The 24,125-nt window shown below is 46.5% G+C and overlaps 1 protein-coding gene across 6 annotated transcripts in view; it reads right to left on the reverse strand.

The window, feature by feature from the left end:
• The window catches only part of arhgef6 (Rac/Cdc42 guanine nucleotide exchange factor (GEF) 6), a 236,446-nt gene extending 222,419 nt beyond the window's left edge, over positions 1-14,027 (reverse strand). Inside the window, exons 1-2 of one of the 6 annotated variants that reach the window (XM_073057741.1) lie at positions 13,649-14,027; positions 2,457-2,540 (exon numbers count right to left, since the gene is read on the reverse strand). In XM_073057741.1, the coding sequence (XP_072913842.1) occupies positions 2,457-2,540; positions 13,649-13,813 (249 nt within the window). In that variant the 5' untranslated portion in view covers positions 13,814-14,027. Of the gene's footprint in view, positions 1-2,456; positions 2,541-2,680; positions 2,699-13,648 lie in introns of those variants that run through there. The other 5 variants (XM_073057740.1, XM_073057742.1, XM_073057746.1 and 2 more) reach the window with 5 other exon arrangements.
• Positions 14,028-24,125: the final 10,098 nt, after the last annotated feature.

Genomic DNA, 24,125 nt, shown 5'->3' on the forward strand with positions numbered 1-24,125 from the left:
TCGACGGCTGCCTACTACTACTACTGCTGGATTTTAAAAGCTTCCTAATCATCCAACTTCCCACTCACTTTTGCTACCTTATATTCCCTTTCCTTGACTTTTATGCAGTCCTTAACTTCCCTTGACAGCCACAGTTGCCTACCCCTGCCATTTGAGAACAGCTTCTTCTGTAAGACATATCCGTCCTGCACCCTGAAACTTCAGCCACCATCCTACCGTCTCTGCCGTCATCCCGCTAGTATCCCCCTCCAATCTACCTGGGCAAGCTCCTCTGTCATGCCTCTATAATTTCCTTTATTCCATTGCGAAACTGATACATGGAACGTGCTTCTCCCTCTTAAATTGCAGTATGAATTCAATCTAATTATGATCACTGCCTCCTTAAGGGTTCCTATACATTAATTTCCCTAATAAGATCTGGGTTATTACATAACACCCAATCTAAGATACCCTCTCCCTGAGCAGGCTCAAGCACAAGCTGCTCTAAAAAGCCATCTCAAAGGCATTCAGTAAACTCCTTCTTTTGTGATCCGACACCAACCTGACTTTCCCAAACCCCTTACATATGAAAGTCCCTCATTACAATTGTGACATTACCCTTATTACATGCCTTTTCCAGCTCTCTCTGCAAGCTCAACCCCACATCTTGGCTACTATTTGGAGGCCTATATATGATTCCCATAATGGTTTTTTCCACTTTTGCAGTTTCTTAACTCCACCCACAAAAATTCAACATTCTCTGACCCTATGTCACCCCTTTCTAAAGATGTAATTCCACCTCTTACCAACAGAGCCACACCATGGCCTATGCCTTCCTGCCTGTCTTTTCAATACAAAGTATATCCTTTGATGTTAAGTTCCCAACTATGGCTTTCTTCAGCCGTGACTCAATGATGCCCACAATGTCATACTGACCAACTTTGGATTGCACCACAAGTTTGTCCACCTTATTCCAAGGCTACATGCATTTAAATACAGAACCGTCAGTCCTGTGCTCTTTGCCCTTTTGAATTTTGCCTCTGTGGTACAATTTAACTCTTGGCTCTGTCTGCATTTGCACCCAAACATTGGCTTGTCCTTCCTTCCATTCACTTAACACCCATCATCTACTTGGCTCATCCTCAGCTCATCATTTTGGTTTCCATCCCCCTGCCATGTTAGCGTGAACCACTCCAAACAGGTCCAGTAAACCTTCCCGCAAGAATATTGGTCCCCCTCAGATTCAAGTGCAACCCGTCCCTTCTGTACAGGTCACACTTGCCCCAAAAAGGTCCCAATGATCCAGTAATCTGAATCCCTGCCCCTGCTCCAATTCTTCAGCCATGCATTTATCCGCCACCTCATTCTATTCCTATCCTCACTGTCATGTGGCAAAAGCAGCATTCCCGAGATTACTACCCTTGAGGTCTTGCTTCTCAGCTTCCTTCCTAACTCACTATTTCTTTTTTCAGGACCTTTACCCTTTTTCTACCCATGTCGTTGGTACCAATGTGTACCACAACTTCTGGCTGCTCATCCTCCCTTTTCAGGATATTGTGGACACATTCAGAAACATCATGTTCCCTGGCACATTTGATAGTCTTGTTGTATAGGTTCTATGATGTTTCTTTATTTTGTGGCTGCCTGCAAGAAGACGAATGTCAAGGTTGTATACTCCATGCATACTTTGATAATAAATGTACTTCAAATTTGTTGCCACATATGGCTGTGGAGGGCAAGTCACTAGGTGTATTTAAAACAGAGACTGATAGGTTCTTGTAGGGGTGAGGGAGTGGAGGATAAGGGAGATAGAGAGAAGGTAGGGGGGGAAAATCAGCAGTGCAGAGCAGACTAGATGTGCTAATTGGCCTAATTCTGCTCTGTACCTTCTGGTCTTGCCTTTCAGTCTTCCCTCAGCTAAAACCTGGCCCATCCACACCCTCTCCCTACCTGTCACTCCCAGAACAACAACATTCGCCACCAACAGGGGCAATAAAACCAGTGACCTACATAACGAGCCAGTAACCGGGATAATCAGACAGTAATCAGCATAATCAGACAATAACCAAACAAATAATGTAACCAAAAGTCAATGTAATCACTGAACAGCTAGAGAAACCAGTGAATAATCAAACGGTCATCGGCATAACCACAGTAATAAGTATAACCGAGCAGGGTAACCAGGCCTCGACTCCCTTCCTCCACCCACCGGCGCCTCGGCCTATAGTCCCACCCCCCAACCCAAACACCTCACCCAGGCGTCAGCCTCCACTCCCAGCTCCCGGACCCGGCCTTATTTCTCCCTGTCTCGGTCCTCTCCACCCGGGCCTCGGCCTCGATTTCCAGCACCTCGGCTCCGACCGGGCCGGGCCCTCGGTTTGGGATTACCCCCACCATTCCCATTCGGGCCTGGCCTGAAATCTCCGGGTTCCCGCTCTTCCCCCCACCGAGCCTCGGCCTGGATTCGGCGCTCTCACCTCGATCTGCAGCGCGCTGAGGCCGCGCAGGAACTCGCGGATATTGTTGCAGCTATCGTTGTCGGTGCGGGGCTCAGCACAAACCTGTGGAGAAGCAGAGGCTGCGGTCAGACAACCGGGGACAGGCCACGATCCCCGTGCTCACCTCCGGCCGCCACTCCCGGCCCCGCTCCAGGAAGCCGCGCTGCTCACGGAAATGACACCACATCCCGGGATCCACTCACCCGGCACCAGATCCATTCCCCAGCCTGGGGTCCTCTCCCTGGCACCAGGACCCAAACTGTACCGCTCCCCGGGGTGTAATCCGTTCACCTGGCCGTGGGCTCAACTCCCCGTGATATTCCAATGTAGATCCTTTCACCTGCCCAATACTCGTTCGCCAGGGACCTCCACCACCCAGGATATGTTCCCTTCTCGCTGCTACCATCAGGAAGAGCGCACAAGAGCCTCAAGACTCTCCAGCAGCTCCAGCAAGTTATTTCCCCTCAGCCATTAGGGAATAACTTCATGCAACTTCACCTGCCCCGTCTTTGAACTGTTCCCACAACCTATGGAGTCATTTTCAAGGACACTTCCTCTCATTCTTAATATTTATTGCATATTTATTATTATTACTATTATTTTGTCTCTTTTTTATATTTGCGGCTTAGGTTCTTTTGCACATTGGTTGTAAATTTTGTTCTGTGTGGTCTTTCATTGATTCTGTTGTGCTTCACTGTATTTACCGTGGATGGCTGCAAGAAAATAAATCTCACTGTTGCTAATGGTGACATATAGGTACTTTGATAATAAATTTACTTTGAACTCCCCTGATATTCCATGTAAATTTACTCCCACAAACAGGATCCACTCAACTGGGCTCATTCTGATAGATCTACACCTATGGGCAGGGAATGCACTCAATAGTTCAGCACTCACTCACTTCGGCTCATAATCAACTCCCCCTGTAACTGCCCTGTAGATCTACTCTCATCAACAAAGGATCCACTCACCCTGGCAAGGCTTCATCTATATCTGGCCTAGGATCCACTCTCCTGGCCCAGAATCAGACATCAACACACACAAAATACTGGAGGAACTCAGCAGGTCTGGCAGCATCTATAGAGGGGAATGAAAGTTTAGGACCAAGACACTTTGCAGGTCTATTAATTTCTCTCCATAGATGCTACCTGACCTGCTGAGTTCTTCCAGAATTTTGTGTGTGTTGATTGACATTTCCAGCATCCGCGCTCTTTCATGTTTCCGGAATGATACAGTATAGAAACAGGCCTTTCAGCCCCATTGCTCCATTCTGACCAAGATTTCCATCTCATTTCATCCTTCTGAAATTTAGAATCTAAACCTTTCCTATCTATGTACCAGTCCAAGTGCCTTTTAAATGTTGTTATGTACTAGCCTCGACCACTTCCTCTATTTCCCACCAATCTCTATGTGAAGAAGTCACCCCTCAGGTCTCATTTAAATCTCTCCCTCTCACTGTAAACCCATGCCCTCTGGTTTTCAAATCCCATTTCCTGGTCGAATGACTATCTATCCATGCCCCTCAAGATTATGTACATCTATATGATCACCCCTCATTCTCCTGCACTTCAACAAATTGGAAAGATTTCCAGCACCTGCAAATTTTCTCGTTTGCAATCTTACTAATTTAATTCCGATAAAAGGGTAACCAAATCTGTTCACAACAGTCCATGTGCAGTCTTGCTGACATTTTATACAACTGCAACAGAACTCCCAACTCCTAAACTCAATGCTTTTCTACACCACCCTGTCTACCTGCCAAGCCACTTACAGCACCACAGTCCATCTAGAAAACAGAGGCTCCTGGAATCACCTCTTGTGTAGTGTGTGAGTGGAAAGATGGGTTACTGGTCATGTGGATCTGAGAGGGAGCCCAGCCTCTTTGAGCAGACATTGTATGTGTGAATGACCCAGACTCAGGGTGAACATTGTGGGACCAGAGGCCAGGGCGCAAGCAGAATGTGCCGATATCCCACGAACGTGAAGTCCGAAAGCAGTCTGGACTGAAGTGCTGCACTGCTGATCCTGAACTACCACAAGTAGAAAATGATCCCCGTCTTCAGTATCATGCTTACTTCATTAAAAGTCTCCAGACAAAATCTGTGTTATGAAAGATCCCACTAGAAAACTAATGTCCTAAATGTTAAGCATGCACTATAGTTATGTGCAGAGTAATCTCCCACAAACAACACACTGACCAAAAAAATTGCTTTAAACACACTGGATAAGGAACAATGATTGTCTAGGGACATGGTTGTAAATGAATCCATTTTGAGGGGACATTTTGTGTTCAAAACCCCACTACTTCTGTCTCTTCAAGAATGCATCAGTTAGACTGTGCCACGCCTCCCTCAGGACTGTGTTTTCCCTTTTTTTTTAACAAAACCATAAAAGTTTATTTACACAGAAAACACACAAAGTACAAATATTTGGTATTCACATGAAAGTGAATAAATTCAAAATTAAAATATGATTTCTACTGTTTATAAAACATTCAATTCCTTGGGAGCCCCACCACTTCCAGAAATCCCTCACTGTAACTAATGTATCCTGAGAAGAGGGGCAGGCATTCAGCCCTGGCAGAGCCCTTGACTCTGCCACCTGGAACCGTGAATAGCCAACTTGGCCAGACCCAGGAGCAAGCCCACCAGCAGATCCTCCTCACAACCTGCCCCCTTTCATACTGGATGCCCATATACGAGGAATGTGGGGCTGAAGTGGAACCAGAACTTGAGCAGCAGCCCCTTCAGACACTCAAACAGGGGCTGCCACCTCTCACACTCCATATCAGTGTGGTACACTGACTCCTCCCGGTCACAGGATGGACAGATTTTTTAGGTAGGTTCACTGTTGTACAGTACTGCCCTATGTAACACCTTCCACCCCAGGTCCCCAATGTACAGGGGAAGGACCCCTGCAGAAAGAGACTTCCACTGGCAACCTCCTCAACTGCCAGATGGTAAAATAGATCACCAACACAGGTCCGGTCAGCAAGGAAGGAAAAGGTATGCAGGAGCAGCCTATGTAAGAAACGATTCAGAGGGTCACAAAGGGCATGGTGGGCATCCCCACGAGACAGCTCACATGATGCACAACCCTCTCCCACTTGGTATCCCGAGGCCGGGGTCCGACAAGCACTTCCAGCCCATCAGGTGGTGGTACAGCCAGAACCCCTTCACTTTCTCGAGCCCCCTCAACACCCACCGTGATAGGATGGGGACCAGTCCCCCTTGCAGCTAGAACACTGTGCCCTATGGGTGCAGGAGCCTCCTGTCTGGATGAAACCAGATCCCATACTCTCAATGGCTCTTGGTAAAAAGCAGATAGTTCCCTCAGAGCAGTGCGGCTGATACTGTCCACTGAAAGCTGTGTGCTCTCCTGCAGGCAGTTTACTCAGTGGAGAGCATCGCCAGCGCATGCCATCTTAGAGCGTGGTCACTGTACAGGTATCTCTGCAGGGTCCTGGGGCAGAGAGCTGCCAGCTGGGTGTGCACACACACCGATGACTGACTGCCCTCCGCGAATGAAGACTCGGGACCAGTGCCTCCTATTGCCCCAGAAGAAAACCACCAGCCTCCTTTGGGTCCTGGAGACAAAAGCAGTAGGCTGGACTAAAGTAATCGGCCAGTAGCATATCACGGAGGTGACCAGCTGACTGATAACCAATGCCCTTCCCCGCTATGAGATCACACAAAGGAGGCATGATCACTGTCCCTGCCAGGCAAAGATTTTTGTCTCCAAATCCCACCAGTTCACTGACCAGGCCTCCTCTGTCGAGCTGAGGTCAATCCCCAAGTACGGGAGGTGCATGCTGCTCCACCCACAGGGTCTCAACCCCTCCAGTAGGTATCCACCTAACAAGAGGCCCACACACTTTTCCCAGTTGACCCTTGCAGAGGACACAGCCAAGAAGACCTACTGGCAGTCTCGCATCCTCTGCAAGTCAACCGGGTCAGTGACAATGAGGAGGATGTCATCGGCGTAGGCTGAAAGGACAACCTTCACGTCTGGCTCACGCATAACCAAACCCGTTATCCTCTTACAGAGAAGACACAGGAATGGCTCCACACAGAGTACAACTGTCCTAATGTGGCGCACCCATCCCAAAGTACAAGGGCATTGTCATGAACCCATTAACCTTAATGAAGCACTCGGCAGCAGCAGACAGCAGTCAGACACAGGCCACAAAACGTGGCCCAAGCCCGAACACCTGCACAGTCCCTAAAAGGAACTCGTGGTCCATCCTGTAAAAATGACTTTTCCTGATCTAGGGAGAGAAAGACGACTGACAGAGCAGGCTCTTGGCACAGGTGCATCAGATCCTAACCAAGGTGGATATTGTCCTGGACTGACCACCCTCAGACCGTGTAGGACTGGTCAGGATGGACCACTTGACCCAGACAACTGGCCATTGACCAGGCAAAGATCTTGTACTCCACACTAAGGAGGGATACTGGGCACCTATTCTTTAGGCAACAGTGTTCGCCCTTCTTTGGCAGCAGGGCCATGACTGTTCTTCCCCAACAGAGGGGCATCTCACCCGTTGCCAGGCTTTTCCCCAATTCTCTGGTATAATCAATTCCCAGGAGGTCCCAGAAGGCCCGGAGAAATTCAACGGTCAACCCTTCTAGTCCTGGGACTTGCCTCTCTGCAGCTGGTTGAGGGCACTGGTCAACTCCTCCACATATAGTGAAGCATCTAACCACTCAGCATCCCCAGGGTTAACCCTGGGTTAACTCTGGGTCCTCCCAGAGTCCTGCATCATCCTCACTGTACAGGTCCGGCGAGAACAGAGCCTCATAAAAGGAATGGACTTCAGTACCAATTATCACTGGATCCATGACGGAGGAGCAACTCCACAAGTTGCCTGTAAACACTCCTCTCCTTCTCAAGAGAATAGAAGAAGGGTAAGGTGTGGTCCAGATCCTGTAGCATCTGGACCCGTGACCTCACTTAAGCACTTCAGGACCTCTCAAGCTGCAGGTGCCTCAGCACCCCCTTCTTCCTCTGGCACTCATCCCAGAGGGGCTACTCAGCCCAAGCCAGGAGTCCACATCGATCAGCTTCTTCTCCAGCCAGACATCCGCCACTTGGAAAGTGTATTCCTGGCAGAAAGGTCAGATCTGAGCTTTACCCACATCCCATCAGAGCCTCAGAGAGGGAAAACTCCCGTTCTTCCTGCCAGGTCTTCCAAAATGCTGGAACAAATCCCAGAACAAGCCAGTTGTTGACATGCCAGTAGACCCCAGCCGTGCAGGGCAGCACATTCAGCTCTGCCCACACCAAGTGGTGGTCCAAGCACGCAAGCGGCTACTCAGGAAACACGTGCCCTGGAGATGCACCGTTGATCAATCTGCAAGCGTCCACCTGCTATACCTCCTTAAGAAAGCACAGAGGTCAGGTTGAAGGCTCCACCAGACATCGACCGAGTCTGAGGATACAGCCAACCTATTTATCTTCCTAACTGACGCTTGACTACTCCGGAGACCAGTCTGATCCCTCTCCTCGAGGGTGCAATGAAATCACCTCCCACGATGACACACTATGATTTATGGACCCCAACAACACAGACACTTCTCGGAACAGGCCCGCTTACATCAGGACGGGCCCAGGGGCATACACAGATTTCACCATCTCTCTATCCTCTGGGATGGGAGAAATGTGGTGAGTTTCTTGTAGGAAACCCACAGCGTTCCAGGAGATGATTCCACCTGGCTCCAAACTGCATTGGCACACCATCTTAGCGCCCACCGAGATGAAGAAGGCGGCCTGGCATGAGTTCCTGAACCTGCAATATCTCAGGCTGGAAAAAAAGTGTCAACAAGGTGGCCATCCTGCTGGAAGTGGAGCTAAGGTGGCTCATGTGAAACCCCCCCCCCCCAACTATTCCAGGAGCCAGGTGGATTCATCTCCTGGAACGGTGCAAGTTTCCTGCAAGAAGTTCACCACATTTCTCCTGTCCCAGAAAACAGAGAGATGATGGAGAGCTCCCTACCACCAATGACGTTAAGGGTTGCAACACAACTTCATGTCTCATCTTATTGAAACACCTCATCAGAGCCCTAGGAAGAAGGAACAGTTCTCCTTCGAGCTCTCCCCCATCTTCGTCCTTCAACTCTTCTCCAGGGACTCCAGGAGTCTCTCAAATTGGCGCCTCTCTTTGCAGGTCACTTCAGCTCCCTTCCCGTTCTTTTGGAGGATAGTGCAGATAGACTGAATGACCACTTGCAGGCCCGACCATTGATCGGACCAGCTGGGCCTTAAATGGTTTCCACCAGTAGTCCTTTGCAAACTGCCTGATCTTCTCCAGAGATGGGCTGTGACTCAGTTCTGGTGTTGAGAAAGTCTGTCATCTCAGCTTCAAAAGAGTCCTCCTCTTCCCCCTCACTGTGTCCAATACCTTTGTCATCTTCCAAGCAATCATCATTTGCACCCTACCCTCCCTCTGATTAGCTACATGGAATGACGATCTGGATCACTCCAGTTTCCCTTGTGCACCAGATGCTCCTCAGCAGGGTACTTGGCTTCAATTGAGGCAACAACCTGGGAAACTAATCCCACTGGTGACCCTACACTCACAGGCAATCCTTATTCTTCAAGACTTTGCCCCTCCCCAGGGAATACGTGCTCTGAGTGTACAACCTGAACTGAAGGCAAGTCTGCCTCTATTATAGCACCGCTCACCAGCCCAGAGAATGTATGTTGAGGAGATGCCACCCCAGCAGAGGACTCCTATACAGCAGGGCTATCCTCCAGCTCTGAGGCGACATACTCCATGCACACAGCCTTTTCCTCCTCTTGTGATCCCTGATCTCTAAGCTCAGGGGACACATCCCTCCATTGTTTCAGACCACAGATATGTGAGGCACACCAACCTCCATTTCAGAGGTGTCTGCAGTCTCCAACACCACTTCACCAGGCTCTTGCTGAATCTCAGGATTTCTGGGTTTGGTTCAACAGTAAACCCCCACGTTCTCCAGGGGAGAAACCTTAAGATGCTTATTCGTTTTCTTTGCCTTCCCACCCGCCACCTGAACCCATCCTTCACCGTCATCTGAGCCACACCCATCCCATAAAAAGCCAGAGCTACAGAGATGCCAACAGAAGCTCCAAAGACCTCACTCATGAGAGATGATCTTCACCTAGAAGATGTATGAATTTGGAAGGACTAATTAACCTCCTATCAGCCCAGGACAGAAAGAAAACTCTGGCAAGCTACTGGCGGCAGCCTATCTCCTAGTGGGGATGATGGATTTAAGAAGAACAACAGAAGAACTAGGAGCAGGAGTCGGCCATCTGGTCCATGCATGAAAATGGAAAAAGCACATGCTCATCTGGCCATGGACTCAGCTTCACCTCCTGCCTTTTCCCCCACCAGTTCGAAAGAGCTGCAACATGACCTCCCAACTTTCATACTTAACACCCCGACCAGCATATGCATGCTATATGCCTTCTTTACCTACTTGTTTTGCCATATTCAGGGAGCTATTAATGTGTACCCTAAGATCTCTCTGTACATCAATGGTCTCGAGCCCTGACATTTACGGTACACAATACATTTGTTCTCCTGAAGTGCAACACTTCCCATCTCCTCTACTAAGGCATAGGCTGCCAACAGCAGCTCACTAGACTTCTCTGTCCTGAACCAATCTTTGAAGTAGCCCATCTTCTTGGGGTCAACTTCAAGGTCACATCGCCAAGTGATCTTTAGCCTGCCTCTCTTCCGATTTCCCTGGGGATTCCACATTAGCTCTTGCTGGTGATGTTGGTATTGGGCTCACGCAGCATGCTCTCTTCTCACTGCTAACCATGTACAAGAAAGTACATGAGCCCCAGGACCCACACTACCAGGTTCAGGGACAGTTATTACCTCTCAACCATCAGGCTCTTGAACCAGAGGAGATACCTTCACTCAACCTAACACTAAACTGTTCCCACTACCTATAGACTCACTTTCAAGTACCATTCATCTCACATTCTCGATATTTACTGATTATTTATGAACTTTTTTTTCTATTTTCAGTTTGTTGTCTTTTGCACATGGTTATTTGTCCATCTTGGGTGCTGTCTTTCATTGATTCTATTGTATTTCCTTGTATTTATTGTGAATGCCCACAAGAAAATAAATCTCAGGATTGTTTATAGTGACTTATATGTACTTTGATAATAAATTTCCTTTGAAACTTCAGATTCCAAAAACAGACATGGTGGAGCAATCATACTTTAATTTGAATTTGTTCAGTCTTTGTAAATACTTGATGTTTTTATGTTGTGTATGTTTGTATAAATAAATGTTAATCGTTTTGTAAATAAAAAATGGAAGCATTGGATGCAAGGAAGAGAAGATAAATTTGCCAAGGAGTGAACTGGTGTAGAACAAAGGGCAACAGAGTGTGATAGGAAATGGAAAAAGGAACCAGGGTAATGTGATTCCAACAGTGTTGATCAGCCAAGAAGTTGCAGGTATTGGTACAGATCATCAGGAAAAGAAAACTACAGTGATGGGGGGGAAGGAAGGAGGCTTTATGCCAATCCTGCTTTTCAACAAGATCATGAGATCATGGTCAGTCTTTAACAATCTATATCCCTGTTGTGATTAATAAATATATCCAAGCTTGGATCATTCAAATGTCTATCACAAAGGCAATCAAAATTATTTGCATACCATACCTGTATGTTGGAACATGATTTGTTTTGAGGATAGAATTAGATGTCAGACACACTTGCCTTGAAGGGGTGAAGTGGCGGCTCCGTATCCCAGGCACTAAACAATAAAAATCTAGACCAGTACCCCAGAGATGTTTACAGGAGGGCAGTACTGTTAAAGTGCTGTCTTAGGGCAGTTTCAATGATATGTTGACAAAGGTGCAGAGTGTTTCCCTGGTGCCCTGGACCAATGTTTCTCTCTCATTCAACTTTAGTGAAGCTGATAATCTGGCCATAACTACATTGCTATTTGTGGGAGCTTGCTGTGCATAATCAGCTGCAGCTGGAGAGACAGGGCAAGTCAGAGACGTAAACCTCTCTGAATTTCATCAACACTTGATTCTAGCACTGAGAACAAGATGGTGAATACTCTGGTTGGGTGCTGGAGGGTGGTGCAAAGTGCAGGTCTAGCTGAATGAGGATCAAATCCTGCTGGAACTGGATGTGTCCCACCAACATTTATCACAGTTCAAACTGAGATAAATGCTGGTGGGCATGGGCGTAAGGAAGGCAAATGCAATGTTCGCATTCATTTTCAGAGGACTAGAATATAAAAGCACAGGGGATGCTGTGGCTTTACAAGATATTTGTCAGATCACACTTGGAGTATTGTGAGCAGTTTTGAGCCCCTTATGTAAGAAGTGCTGGCATTGGAGGGGGTCCAAAAGAGGCTCACTAGAATGATTCCAGGAATGAAAGGGTTAATATGCGAGGAGTGTGAGAGGAGTATTTGATACTCACTGGAGTTTAGAAGAATGAGGGGGATTTCATTGAAACCTATCAAATATTGAAAGGCCTATACAGAGTGGACATGGAGAGGATGTTTCTTAGGACCAGAGGGTGCAGCCTCAAAATAGCGGGACATCCATTTAGAATAGGGATAAAGAGGAATTTCTTTAGCCAGAGGGTGATGAATCTGTGAAATTGATCATTGAGTATATTTAATGTGGAGGTTGATAGCTTCTTGATTAGTCAGGCAGGGCTCAAAGCTTACGAACAGAAGGCAGAAGAATGAGGTTGAGAGGGATAATAAATCTGCCATGTTAGAACAGTGGCGCAGACTCAATGGGCCAAGTGGCCTAATTCTGTTCTTGTGTCTTATAGTCTTATTTCAGATTAGGTACATTATGACCTGTGCAATAAGTAGAGATTGCTCTGCCTCAGACAGTGGGTTATTTTGTAAACAGGAACTGACATCTGTTCCCACCTTGGTACCTGGAATGGCTCTAGGTCTCTGTCATAGAGTCATAGAGAAATACAGCACAGAAACAGGCCCTTCAGCCCATCTAGTCCATGCTGAAACCATTTAAACTGCCTAGTCCCATTGACCTGCACTGTCCAAAGGGTTCACCCCCAAATGCCAGCCCAATCCTCACAGTCTCTGTGGGTGACTATATGACATCCAGTCCATGTATCCTCTGAGACAGAGGGTTCTACTTCATACCAGCTCATTCAACACCTAGACCAACTATTCACCCCTTCCATCCTACTAGCACACTCACTTCTACCACTCCAGAACAGACAATTATAATACTCACATCATACAACCAGTCTCTCTTTTATTATTTCGTACATTATTGCACATTGGTAAATTATTATTGTATAAGTTATTATTCTGTACTTTATTATTAGTTTAAGTCTGCACATTGCTAAGTGTGTTTTTAAATGTTGCTGCCGTAACAAAAGAATTTCCCACTCGGGATCTATAAAGTATTTATTATTATTAAAGCCCCAACCCAACTCCCCACCTACATTCATCAACCTTTTTCTCAATCTAAAACACCCCCACCCATCCCTCTCACATCAGCAGCCCCTATGACACACCCACACCTGTGACCACCAGCCTCATATCCCCACCCTCTCTCACCCCAACTTCATCCTTTCACCTCAACCCACACTCAATCCCTCCCCACTCCCTCCTCATCATTGCCCCCTCCCCTCGCCCCGACCCCTCTCTCTCCCCAACCCCTCCCCTCACCGCCAAACCCTCTCCCTGCCCCCAAACCCTCCCCCCACATCGACCCCTCCCCACATCCGACCCCTCTCTCTCTCCCCAACCCCTCCCCACCAAACCCTCTCCTTGCCCCAGCATCTGCAGATTTCCTCGTGTTTGCTCCCCGACCCCTCCTCCTCTCCTCGCCCCGACCACTCTCCTATTCTCACCCCCTCCCTCCCCTCACCGCCAAACCCTCTCCCTTTCCTTGCCCCAAACCCTCTCCCCTCGCCCATACCCACTGTTGTCATCCCCATCCTCTCTCCTCAACCCCGCTGCCGCCGACCCTATCCTCCCTCTCTCCTCGCCCCATCCTCTCCCGCTCCTCACCCGTAGCCACTACCGCCGACCCCATCCTCCCTCTCTCTCCTCACCCCACCCTATGTCCTCGCCTCCCATTCTCTCTCTCTCCCACCTCCTTCCCAATACCCAGCACACCGTGGCTCCGGCCCCACCCCGGCCACCCCCTCACCTTGTCCACGGAGCCGGGCACCAGACGCTCAAGCAGCCGGCACAGCAACAGCCCATCCTTCAGCGCGTTCCTCAGGAACTCCTCCGGGTCGGACGGCGTCTTCTTCGGGGACTCCAGCACCCCAAGTGAGATCAGCCAAGTGACATTCTGCTCGGCGGGAGTCATGGGCTCGACCTCGGGTTCGCGTTGGGCCAGGGGCTCGGCCTCGGGTTCGGCCAGGGGCTGGGGCTGGGTCTCGGCCTCGGCGTAGGGCTGTACAGGGGGGCGCCTCCGCTCCGGGCAGCAGGTTCATCCACATCCGCGGCGCAAATCGGCCGATCCGCCCTCGCTTCCGCCGCTCAGTGTCGGGGAGGAGGCGGAACTCTCGTTCCTCACTGCCGCCTATCCTCCTTCACTCGCCCGCATTCACCCCCTCTCCTCCCTCATGGTCCCCATCTACTCCAACCCTCATTCCTTTCTAACTTCCCCACTCCCTCACCATTTCTCCCACCTCCCTCACGTTCTTCACTCACTCTTTCTGCCTCTGCCCCTTCACTCCCACACTCATTCCTCTCAACCACCTTTACACTCCCTACCTGCTGCCCACCTCCTTTTACCAACCCCATTCCCACCTCTCAATGACTCACTCCCTCTCTGACCCCATTCCCATCCACCCTCTCAATCATCCTCACCACCCCTTATAGTCTTACACTGTCAGCCCTGTAACCCCCTCCTCCCCATCACATCCACCCTTGAACCCGGAACTCCCATCTGTTCATCTTACAGTCCCCATTCTACCCACTCCTTTTAATTTTCCTCATCTCCTCCCTACCCAGTGATCTCAGCCAGCCATCCCTCCCTCCCTGACATTACCCCTATACACTGCACCATCCCTGTACACACCCTGTGTGTGTGTTATGTTTAAGAGGAACTTGGACAGGGATAAAGTGGAGGGATGTTTTTATTTAGAGATACAGCTTGGAACAGGCCCTTCTGGCCTTTTGAGCTGCGCTGCCCAGCAATTTACCTATTTAACCCTAAACTAATCATGGCACAATGTACAATGATTAATTAACCTACTAATCTTTACATCACAGGCTGTGGCAGGAAACTGGCACACCCAGAGGAAATCAATGCAGTCAGGAGCTCCTTACAGACAGCGACAGAAATGAACTCTGAATTCCAATGCCCCAAGCAATGTACCGCTATGCTGCCAGCACCATCATGTCATGCCCACTGACACCGATGTGCAAGCAGATGGGATGATTTGGATTGGCGCCATATTCAGCATGGACATTGTGGGCTGAATGGCCTGTTCCTGTATGCCATTATGTTCTTCCCAGCTCCTCCTCAGGAGAGGCTCACCCCACTGAGGGATCCCACCTTTGTCATGCTCACATTTACTGCTGTTGTTCCTGGTGCAGGAGATACATTGTTCAGCACACACAACACCAGAGAAACTCAACAGGTCAGGCAGCGTCTATGGAGGGTAATAACAGTCAACTTTTCAGGCCGAGACCCTTCATCAGGACATGGCCTCACAGCTTCAGAATAGAGGAACATTCCCTTAGAACAGAGATTAGGAAAACTTCTTTAGCCAGAGGGTGGTGAACCTGTGCAATTCATTGCCATGAATGGTTGTGGAGACCAAGTCTAAGATTCAAAGTACACTTATTGTCAATGTATACAGTGTACAACCCTGAGATTCTTCTTTCTGCAGGCAGCCATGAAACAACAAAACAGCATGGTACCCTTGGTCTCATTTCTTATGATATTATGGTGTACTGGTTGAAATGTATTCAAAGAAAACTTCAAACACAGAACACGTGAGAAGAAGAACAAATCACGCAAACGGCAAAAGGCATCAACTTGCAGAACCCCTGAAATGGGCTAGGAGTGCTCAGCACTGTCAATCATTGACCACAGAACCGATCCGCACTGAGTGCCCTGATCAAATTGTGCAAAATAGCAAACAAAAAGTAACCAAAAACCATGCCAATCAAACCTTGCAGCACGAGGAAGACTCCTGCACCTTCATCTGGCAACAGCGAGCAAGAGACTGGTCAAACGCTGGTGATGGTGCTGAATATCTGTTTGCCTTCTGCTCTTGTCCTCGTCGGTTTCAATCTTGCTCAACACTTTAATCAGTGAGGAGTAACGGAATCAAACATAGATTTATGTTTCGCTGTTAGGGTGCGTGCTCCACTCTCAAGCTCACCAAATTCCCCCAGAGACAGCAAGAGCACCAGGTCCCTCAGTTGACCCAAAATGTCCAATTGCACACAGTTTAGTAGTAGAGCATATTTAAAAGATTTATAAGTAGTTTTGTGAACTGAACATCAGACATCATTGTTGGCCACTGGCTCCGTCTTGTCCATGTAATTGATTATACTTATAGTGGAAGTTGATAGCTTCTTGATTAGTCAGGGCATCAAGTGTTATGGGGAGAGGGCAGAAGAATGGGGTGAGGGATAATAAATCAGAAGAATTGATGGGCTGAGTGTCCTAAAGGGCATTCTGTGCTCTGGGTGATGGAGATAGTTGCTCCAATCTGCAGCCCTTTTTGCTTTTCAGTGGTGGGACGGAGTTCTGGAGTTTATCCTTGAACTTCACACTGATGCACCTTCCAGACGCTCAGATTCGCTCGTGACTCCCCCAGTGCTGTATGTGTGACTCTTCTCCCATGTTCCAAAGTGTGGATTGCTGGGTTACTTGTCTGCTGTAAATTGTCCCTGATGTGCAGTGAGTTGTAAAATCTGAGTGGGGCTGGGGGGAGCTGGGGGAAGGGGCATGTGGGAAGAATAGAATAGAATTGGGGCTAATAGGTGGTTGATGGCCAGCACAGATTGATTGAGTTGAAAGGCCTATGTAATGACCGTTGGACACTGTCAGAATTTGGGCATTTCTGGAAACATATCGTTCCTTACCCACTCAGCAGACTGTTTTGGCTTTAACCAGGCATCATTTATTTTGAGGTATAGCACAGTAATAGGCTATTCTGCTCCAATGAGCAACATAACCAATTAACCAACTAACCTGTACGTCTTTGGACTACGGTAAGAAACCAGAGCAACACGAGGAAAACTTTGCAGTCATGGGAGGAACGTACAGACTCCTTACAGCCAGCAGCGGAAATTGAATCTGGGTCGCTGGCACTATAATAGTGTTACACTAACTGCTATACTACCATGGGAGCTGGATGCCCATTGTCACCATTCTCTGGAAAAAAATTATTCCCAAATTTAAATAAAGAATAAATACGGTCAGTGCCAGTATTCACTGCGCTATTGCAGGAAAGCAACATCCATCATTAACAACACCCACCATCCAGGCCTCAGGGCCCCTACCTCCAGGTTCATGAAGTTATTACCCCTCAAGCATCAGATTCCTGAACCAGAGGGACCACTCCAACACTGAACTGTTCTCACCTCTTACAGACTCACTTTCAAGGACTATCTCATGTTCTCGATACCTATTGCTTATTTATTAATATCATTTTGTTTATCTGAATGCCCACAAGAAAATGAATCTCAAGGTTGTATATGATGATATACATGTACTTTGATAATACATTTACTTTTAACTATTTCATGTTTATCTCTGGGTGCACCAACAAGGAATCTGTTTATCTTTTAAATGATCTCAGTCACAAATTGACTTCCTCTTCCCAAAGCAGAGTTTAGTTGATATTTCCTGATGGTTAACCCCTCAGTTCTATGATGTCTTTGCAAATGTGTTGTTCACTGTCCCTTCATCATTGGTGAGCAGCGCAGTATAAAGATCAGCTTGATTTGTCACGTACAGTTGCAAGAAAAAAGTGAACCCTTTGCAATTACCTGTTTTTCTGTTTTAATTACAGAATTACTTAGATCTTCATCTAAGTCACAAAAATAGACAAACACAATCTGTCTAAACTGATACACACAACCAATTGTATTTTTCATGTCTTTATTGAAAACATTGCTTAATCATCCACAGTCCAGGCTGGAAAAAGTATGCGAATTCTTGTATAAAGTAACTGGTAGAACCTCCTTTAGCAGCAATAACCTCCACCAAACCTATCCTGTAGCTGCTGATCAAACTTGCAAAATGGCGAGGAGGAATTTTAGACCAATCTTTCACACAAAACTGTTTCAGTTCATCAATACTTCTGGGATACCTTGCATGAACAGCCTGCTTCAGGTCACGCTACAGCATCTCAATTGGGTTAAGGTCAGGTCTATGACTTTGCCAGTCCAAAACACAAATGTTCTTTTTAAACCTTTCTGTTGTCGATTTACTCTTCTCTTTGATATCATTGACTTGTTGCATCATTCAATTTCTATTAATCTTCAGGTGACGGACTGCTACTCTGACATTCTCCTGTAAACTATCTTGATACAATTTTTAATTCTTTATTCCCTCAAAGATTTCAAGCTGTCCAAGTCCTGAGGCAGCAGAACACCTCCAAACCATGATGCTTTCTCCACCATGCTTCACAGTTGAGTTAAGGTTTTGGTGTTGGTGTTCCCTCTAAACATAGCAGTGTATACTTCTGCCTGAAAGTTCTACTTTGGTCTCATCTGTTCACAGAACACGTGGACCCCTCCTCTTTGTGAATTTTATAAATGACCTGGATGAGGAAGTAGAAGGGTGGGTTAGTAAGTTTGCTAATGACACAAAGGTTGGTGGTGTTGTGGATAGTCTGGAGGGTTGTCAGAGGTTACAGTGGGACATCAGTAGGATGCAGAACTGGGCTGAGAAGTGGCAGATGGAATTCAAACCAGAGAAGTGTGAACTTGTTCATTTCGGTAGGTCAAAGTTGAAGACATTAATTATAATATTAATGGTAAGACCCTTGGCAGTGTGGAGGGTCTGAGAAATCTTGGTGTCCATGTCGACTGCACACTCAAAGCTGCTGTGCAGGTTGACAGTGTTATTAAGAAGGCATATGGTGTGGTGGTTCTCATCAACCATGGAACTGAGTTCAAGAGCCGTAAGGTATTGTTACAGTTATACAAGACCTTGATCAGACCCCAGTTGGAGTACTGTGTTCAGTTCTGGTCACCTCACTACAGAAAGGATGTGGATACTATAGAGAGAGTGCGAAGGAGTTTTACAAGGATGTTGCTTGAATTGGAGGATTTACGTTAAGAGAATAGGTTGAGTGAACTTGGCCTTTTCACCTTGGAATGACGGAGGATAAGAGCTGACCTGATAGAGATGTCTAAGATGCTGAGGGGAATTGATCATGTAGATAGCCAGAAGCTTTTTCCAGGGGCTGAAATGGCAAATACAAAGGGGCATTGTTTTAATGTGCTTGGAAATAGGTACCAAGGGGATGTCAGGGGTAAGTTATTCACACAGAGAGTAGTGGGTTTGTGGAATGCACTGCCGGCGGTGGTGGTGGATGTGGATGCAATAGGGTCTTTTAAGAGCCTCTTAGATGGGTACAGGGAGCTTGGAAAAATAGAAGGCTATGCACAAGGGAAATTCTTGGCAGTTTCTAGAGTAAGTTACATGGTCAGCACAACATTGTGGGCTGAAGGGCCTGTAGGGTGCTGTAGATTTCTATGTTCTAGAACATAGTCCCAGAAGCATTGTAGAACATCCAGGTAGACTTTTGCAAACTTGAAACGTGCAGCAATGTTTTTTTTTGGAGAACACTTATTTTCTCTGTGGTGTCCTTACATGAAGGACCCAATGATAACAGCAAAAGACTTGCAGAAATCTCTAGAGCGTACTAAAGTCTTATGTGTCCACTACAAGAAAAACACTGAAGATCTCAATTGGGTTAAGGTCACCTCCTTCAACATTGCACGTTGTACTCTTGATGTGATCTTTGCAGGACACACACCCCTGGGGAGAGTGGCAACAGTACTGAATTTCCTCCATTTGTAGACAATGGCTCTTGCTGTGGACTGATGAACACTCAGGTCTTTGGAAATGCTTTTTTTTAAGCCTTCTCCAGCTTCTTGCATCTCTACAATTCTTCTTCTAAAGTCCTCTGAAAGTTGTTTTGATCAAGGCATAGTGCATATATAGAGATCTTTCTTGTGAAGACCAGGTCTGTCAGTAATCTGACTCAAGCCCTGTGTGTCTTTTTTTGTAATAGGGCAGGGCACCTCTACAACTACATCACCAATCTCATCTCATTGATTGGAACATCTGACTCCAAATAGCTTTTGTAGAAGGCATTACCCCAGAGGTTCACATACTTTTTGAACTGAAACTGTGATTATTTAAATAGTGTACTCAGTGTGAATGATAAGTAGTGCAATTGTTTGAGCTATTAATTTAGGCAGATTGTGTTTATCTATTGTAGTGACTTAGATGAAGATCACACCATATTTTATGAGTAATTAATGAAGAAAACCAGGTCATTACAGAGGATTCACAAACTTTTTCTTGCAACTGTACATAGAAACATTGAAGTATATAGCCCGGAAGCACTCACATCCATGGTGATGAAATGCTTTGTGAGTTTGGTCATGACTGGACTGAACTCCTGCCTCAGCAAGGACCTGGACCCATTGCAATTTGCCTATCGCTACAATAGGTCAATGGCAGATGCAATCTCAATGGCTCTGCACACAGTTTTAGATCACCTAGACAACACAAACAGCTACATCAGAATGCTGTACATCAGACTATAGCTCAGCATTTAATACCATAATTCCCACAATCCTGATTGAGAAGTTGCAGAACCTGGGCCTCTGTACCTCCCTCTGCAATTGGATCCTCTATTTCCGAACTGGAAGATCGCAGTCTGTGCGGATTGGTGATAACATATCCTCCTCGCTGACAATCAACACTGGCGCACCTCAGGGGTGTGTGCTTAGCCCACTGCTCTACTTTCTGTATACACATGACTGTGTTGCTAGGCATAGCTTAAATATCATCTACAAATTTGCTGACAATACAACCATTATTCATAGAATCTCAGATGATGATGAGAGGGCATATAGGAATGAGATGTGCTAACTAGTGCCACACCAACAACCTGACACTCAACATCAGTAAGATGAAAGAACTGCTTGTGGACTTCAGGAAGGGTAAGATGGAACACATACCAATCCTCATAGAGGGATTGGTCAGTGTCAAGATCTCTGAGGATCTAACCTGGTCCCAACATATCAATGTAGTCATAAAGAAGGCAAGACAGCAGCTATACTTTATTAGGAGTTTGAAGGGATTTGGCATGTCAACAAATGCACTCAAAAGCTTCTATAGATGTACCATGGAGAGCGTTCTGACAGGCTGCATCACTGTCTGGTGTGGAGGGGGCTACTGCACAGGACCGAAAGAAGCTGCAGAAGGTTGTAAATCTAGTCAGCTCCATCTTGGGCACTAGCCTACAAAGTACCCAGGACATCTTCAGGGAGTGGTGTCTTAGAAAGGCAGCGTCCATTATTAAGGATGTCCAGCACCCAGGGCATACCCTTTTCCACTATTACCATCAGGTAGGAGATACAGAAGCCTGAAGGCACACACTCAGCGATTCAGGAACAGCTTCTTCCCCTCTGCCATCCGATTCCTAAATGGACATTGGAAACTTTAGACACTACCTCACTTTTTTAATATACAGTATTTCTGTTTTTGTACATTTAAAAAAATATATTCAATATATGTACTTGTTTGATTTACTTGTTTATTTATTGTTATGTTTTATTTATTATTTTTCTCTTGCTGCTAGATTATGTATTGTATTGAACTGCTGCTGCCAAGTTAACAAATTTCACATCACATGCTGGTGATAATAAACCTAATTCTGCTTCTGAACTGCAACATTTGTGTCAATGGTCAACAGTCTGCAATGTGCTGGGAGCAGCAGGTAGCTGTACTCTGATGCCACCAGAGCATGTCCACAACTTATTGTACAACCTGTACGTCTTTCAAATGTGAGAGGAAACCAGTGCAGTCATGAGCAGAATACAGTATACAGACTTAGAGAGAGCCACAGAAATTGATTTCTGCTCACTGGCACTGAGCTGCGGGGTAAATCAAAAAATTCAAAGTATGCTGAAACCCTAAAAATATGCCTGTATGCTGTTTTTCTGGATGTGGAGTGTCTGTGTTGGAGTGATTAGGTGACTGAAGAGTGGGGACACAGAAGACTGCAGATGCTGGAAGAACTGAACATGTCATGGAGGTAGAGGGATCATCCATGTGTCAAGCCCAAGAATACGGAAGGGAGATGGCCAGTGGAAGTTGAAAGGGAGGAGTGAGCTGGGAGGGAATAGGTGGAACCAGGTTTGGCAGGGGATAAATGGGCGTTTAGTATCAGGTTGAAAGAGTAGAGACAGGAGCAGGATGAAACAATGTGAGGCAGGGGAAGATGTTAGGTGGGAAGGTTAGAGATAGGGATAGATGTGCAAGATCTGGTGAGGCAGGGGATGATGACAGTCAAAGTGAGGTGGGAATGGTAGAGGTAAAGACAGTGGTGGCAAGGTGCTGATTGGGGATGACAGAGTTACATGTTCTGGAACTTTACGCAAGAAAGGTGATGTGGGACCAGATAAGGAAAGTGAAAGCAGAGTGGAGGAGATTGTAAACCCAGTATCTGGGTGATGGGCAGGTGAGGAAGGGGAAAAACTGGATAATGGGGGGCTAAGGGGATTGGAGATTAGAAAACTGGGTACACTTAGTCACCCAGGAATCATATTCCTTTTCATAAGGCATGGGAACAGAATTAGGCCATTCAGCCGATTGTGCTTGCTCCACCATTCCATCATGGCTGATCCCGGATTGCACTCACTCCCATATACCTGCCTTCTTGCCACATCGTTTGATGCGGTGACCAATCAGGAACCTATCAATGTCCGCTTTAAATACCCCCACCAGAGGAAACATCCTCCATTGATATAGTCCTTTGAACATTTGGTAGGTTTCAATGAGATACCCCACCCCACTTCCTGCATTCTTCTAAATTCCAGTGAGAATAGGCCCAAAGCTGCCAAACACGCCTCATATGTTAACCCCTTAATTTCCAGAATCATCCTCGTGAACTTCCTCTTGACTCTCTTCAATTAACACATCCTTTCTGAGATATGGGGTCCAAAACTGTTGACAATACTCTAAGTGCAGCCTGACTCGTGTCTTCTAGAAGCTTTATATTATTGGCTAGTCTGCCTTCATATTTCTTCTTTCCCCTTCTTATAGCTTTTTTTAGTTGTCTTTTGTTGGATTTAAAAAGCTTCCCAATCATCCAACTTCCCACTCATTTTTGTTACCTTATATGCCCTTTCCTTGGCTTTTTTTTTGCAGTCCTTAACTTCCCTTGTCAGACGTAATTGACTACCCTTGCCATCTGAGAACAACTTCTGGTTGACATTTCTATCCTGTGTTTGACTATTCCCAGAAACTTCAGCTATCTTTGCTCTGTTGTCACACCCACCCCAGTATCCTCCTCTCTCATGCCTCTGTAATTTCCTTTATTCCATTGAGATACTGATACATATGACTTATGCTTCTCCCTGTCAAAATGTCTGCTAAAGTTTAAGCTCCCCAATAAGATCTGGGTTATTACACAACACCCAATCGAAGAAACCCTTTCCCTGAGTAAGCTCAAGCACAAGCTGGTCTAAAAGCCCATCTCTTAGGCATTCAATAAATTCCCTCTTTTGCGATCCAACATCAACCTGATTTTCCCAATTCCCTCGTATATTGACATCCCCCATTACAATTGTGACATTACCTTTATAACATGTCTTTTCTAGCTCCCTTTATAATCTCTGCCACACATCTTGGCTACTATTTGGAGGTCTATATACGATTCCCATAATGGTTTTTTACCCTTGCATTCTCTTAACTAAAATTCAACATTCTCTGACTCCATATCACCTTTCTAAAGATGTAATTCCATCTGTTACCACAGAGCTACACCACCTATGCCTTCCTGCCTGCCTTTCAATAAAGTATGTCCTTTGATAGATAGATTGACCCCAAAGGAAATTAGTGTCACCAGAGCATTACAATGCACAGATATAAATACTAAAAGACAAAATTTAAAATATGAGTGATCACAAATAGGAGGGGTCATCTCTTCTCCTACTATAAGTTGACTCATTATAGAGCCTAATGGCAGAGGGTATGAATGACCTCATCTCATGCACTTTGGAGCAACAGTCGTCTTCATGTATTACTAAAAGTGCTCCTTTCTTCTGCCAAGGCAGCATGCAGAGGGCGAGAAACATTGTCCAGAATTGCAAGGATTTTCCAGAAGGTCCTTTGTTCTGCCAGTGTGACCAGTTTGACTCCTATAACAGAGGCACTGCAGTGATTGCTTTCTCATGCAGGTCCTGTGCCTCATGGTACTGATTGGCAGAGGGGGCAGCCACAGAGATGCTCTCCACTATCTGACATTCTCCCTTCCCTCTCCTGACAGTCACCCATTTACCTGTCCCATGTAGCTCCTATCCCCTCTCCAGTTTCCCTAACAAGCTGAAGGTCATTGAGCTGCAGCTCCAGTTCCTTAACAGTCTCCTTAGAGACTGAGGAGCAGCATCTCCATGCACCT

The sequence above is a fragment of the Hemitrygon akajei genome, chromosome 10, assembly GCF_048418815.1.
Source record: "Hemitrygon akajei chromosome 10, sHemAka1.3, whole genome shotgun sequence".
In the NCBI taxonomy this organism is placed as follows: Eukaryota; Metazoa; Chordata; class Chondrichthyes; order Myliobatiformes; family Dasyatidae; genus Hemitrygon; species Hemitrygon akajei.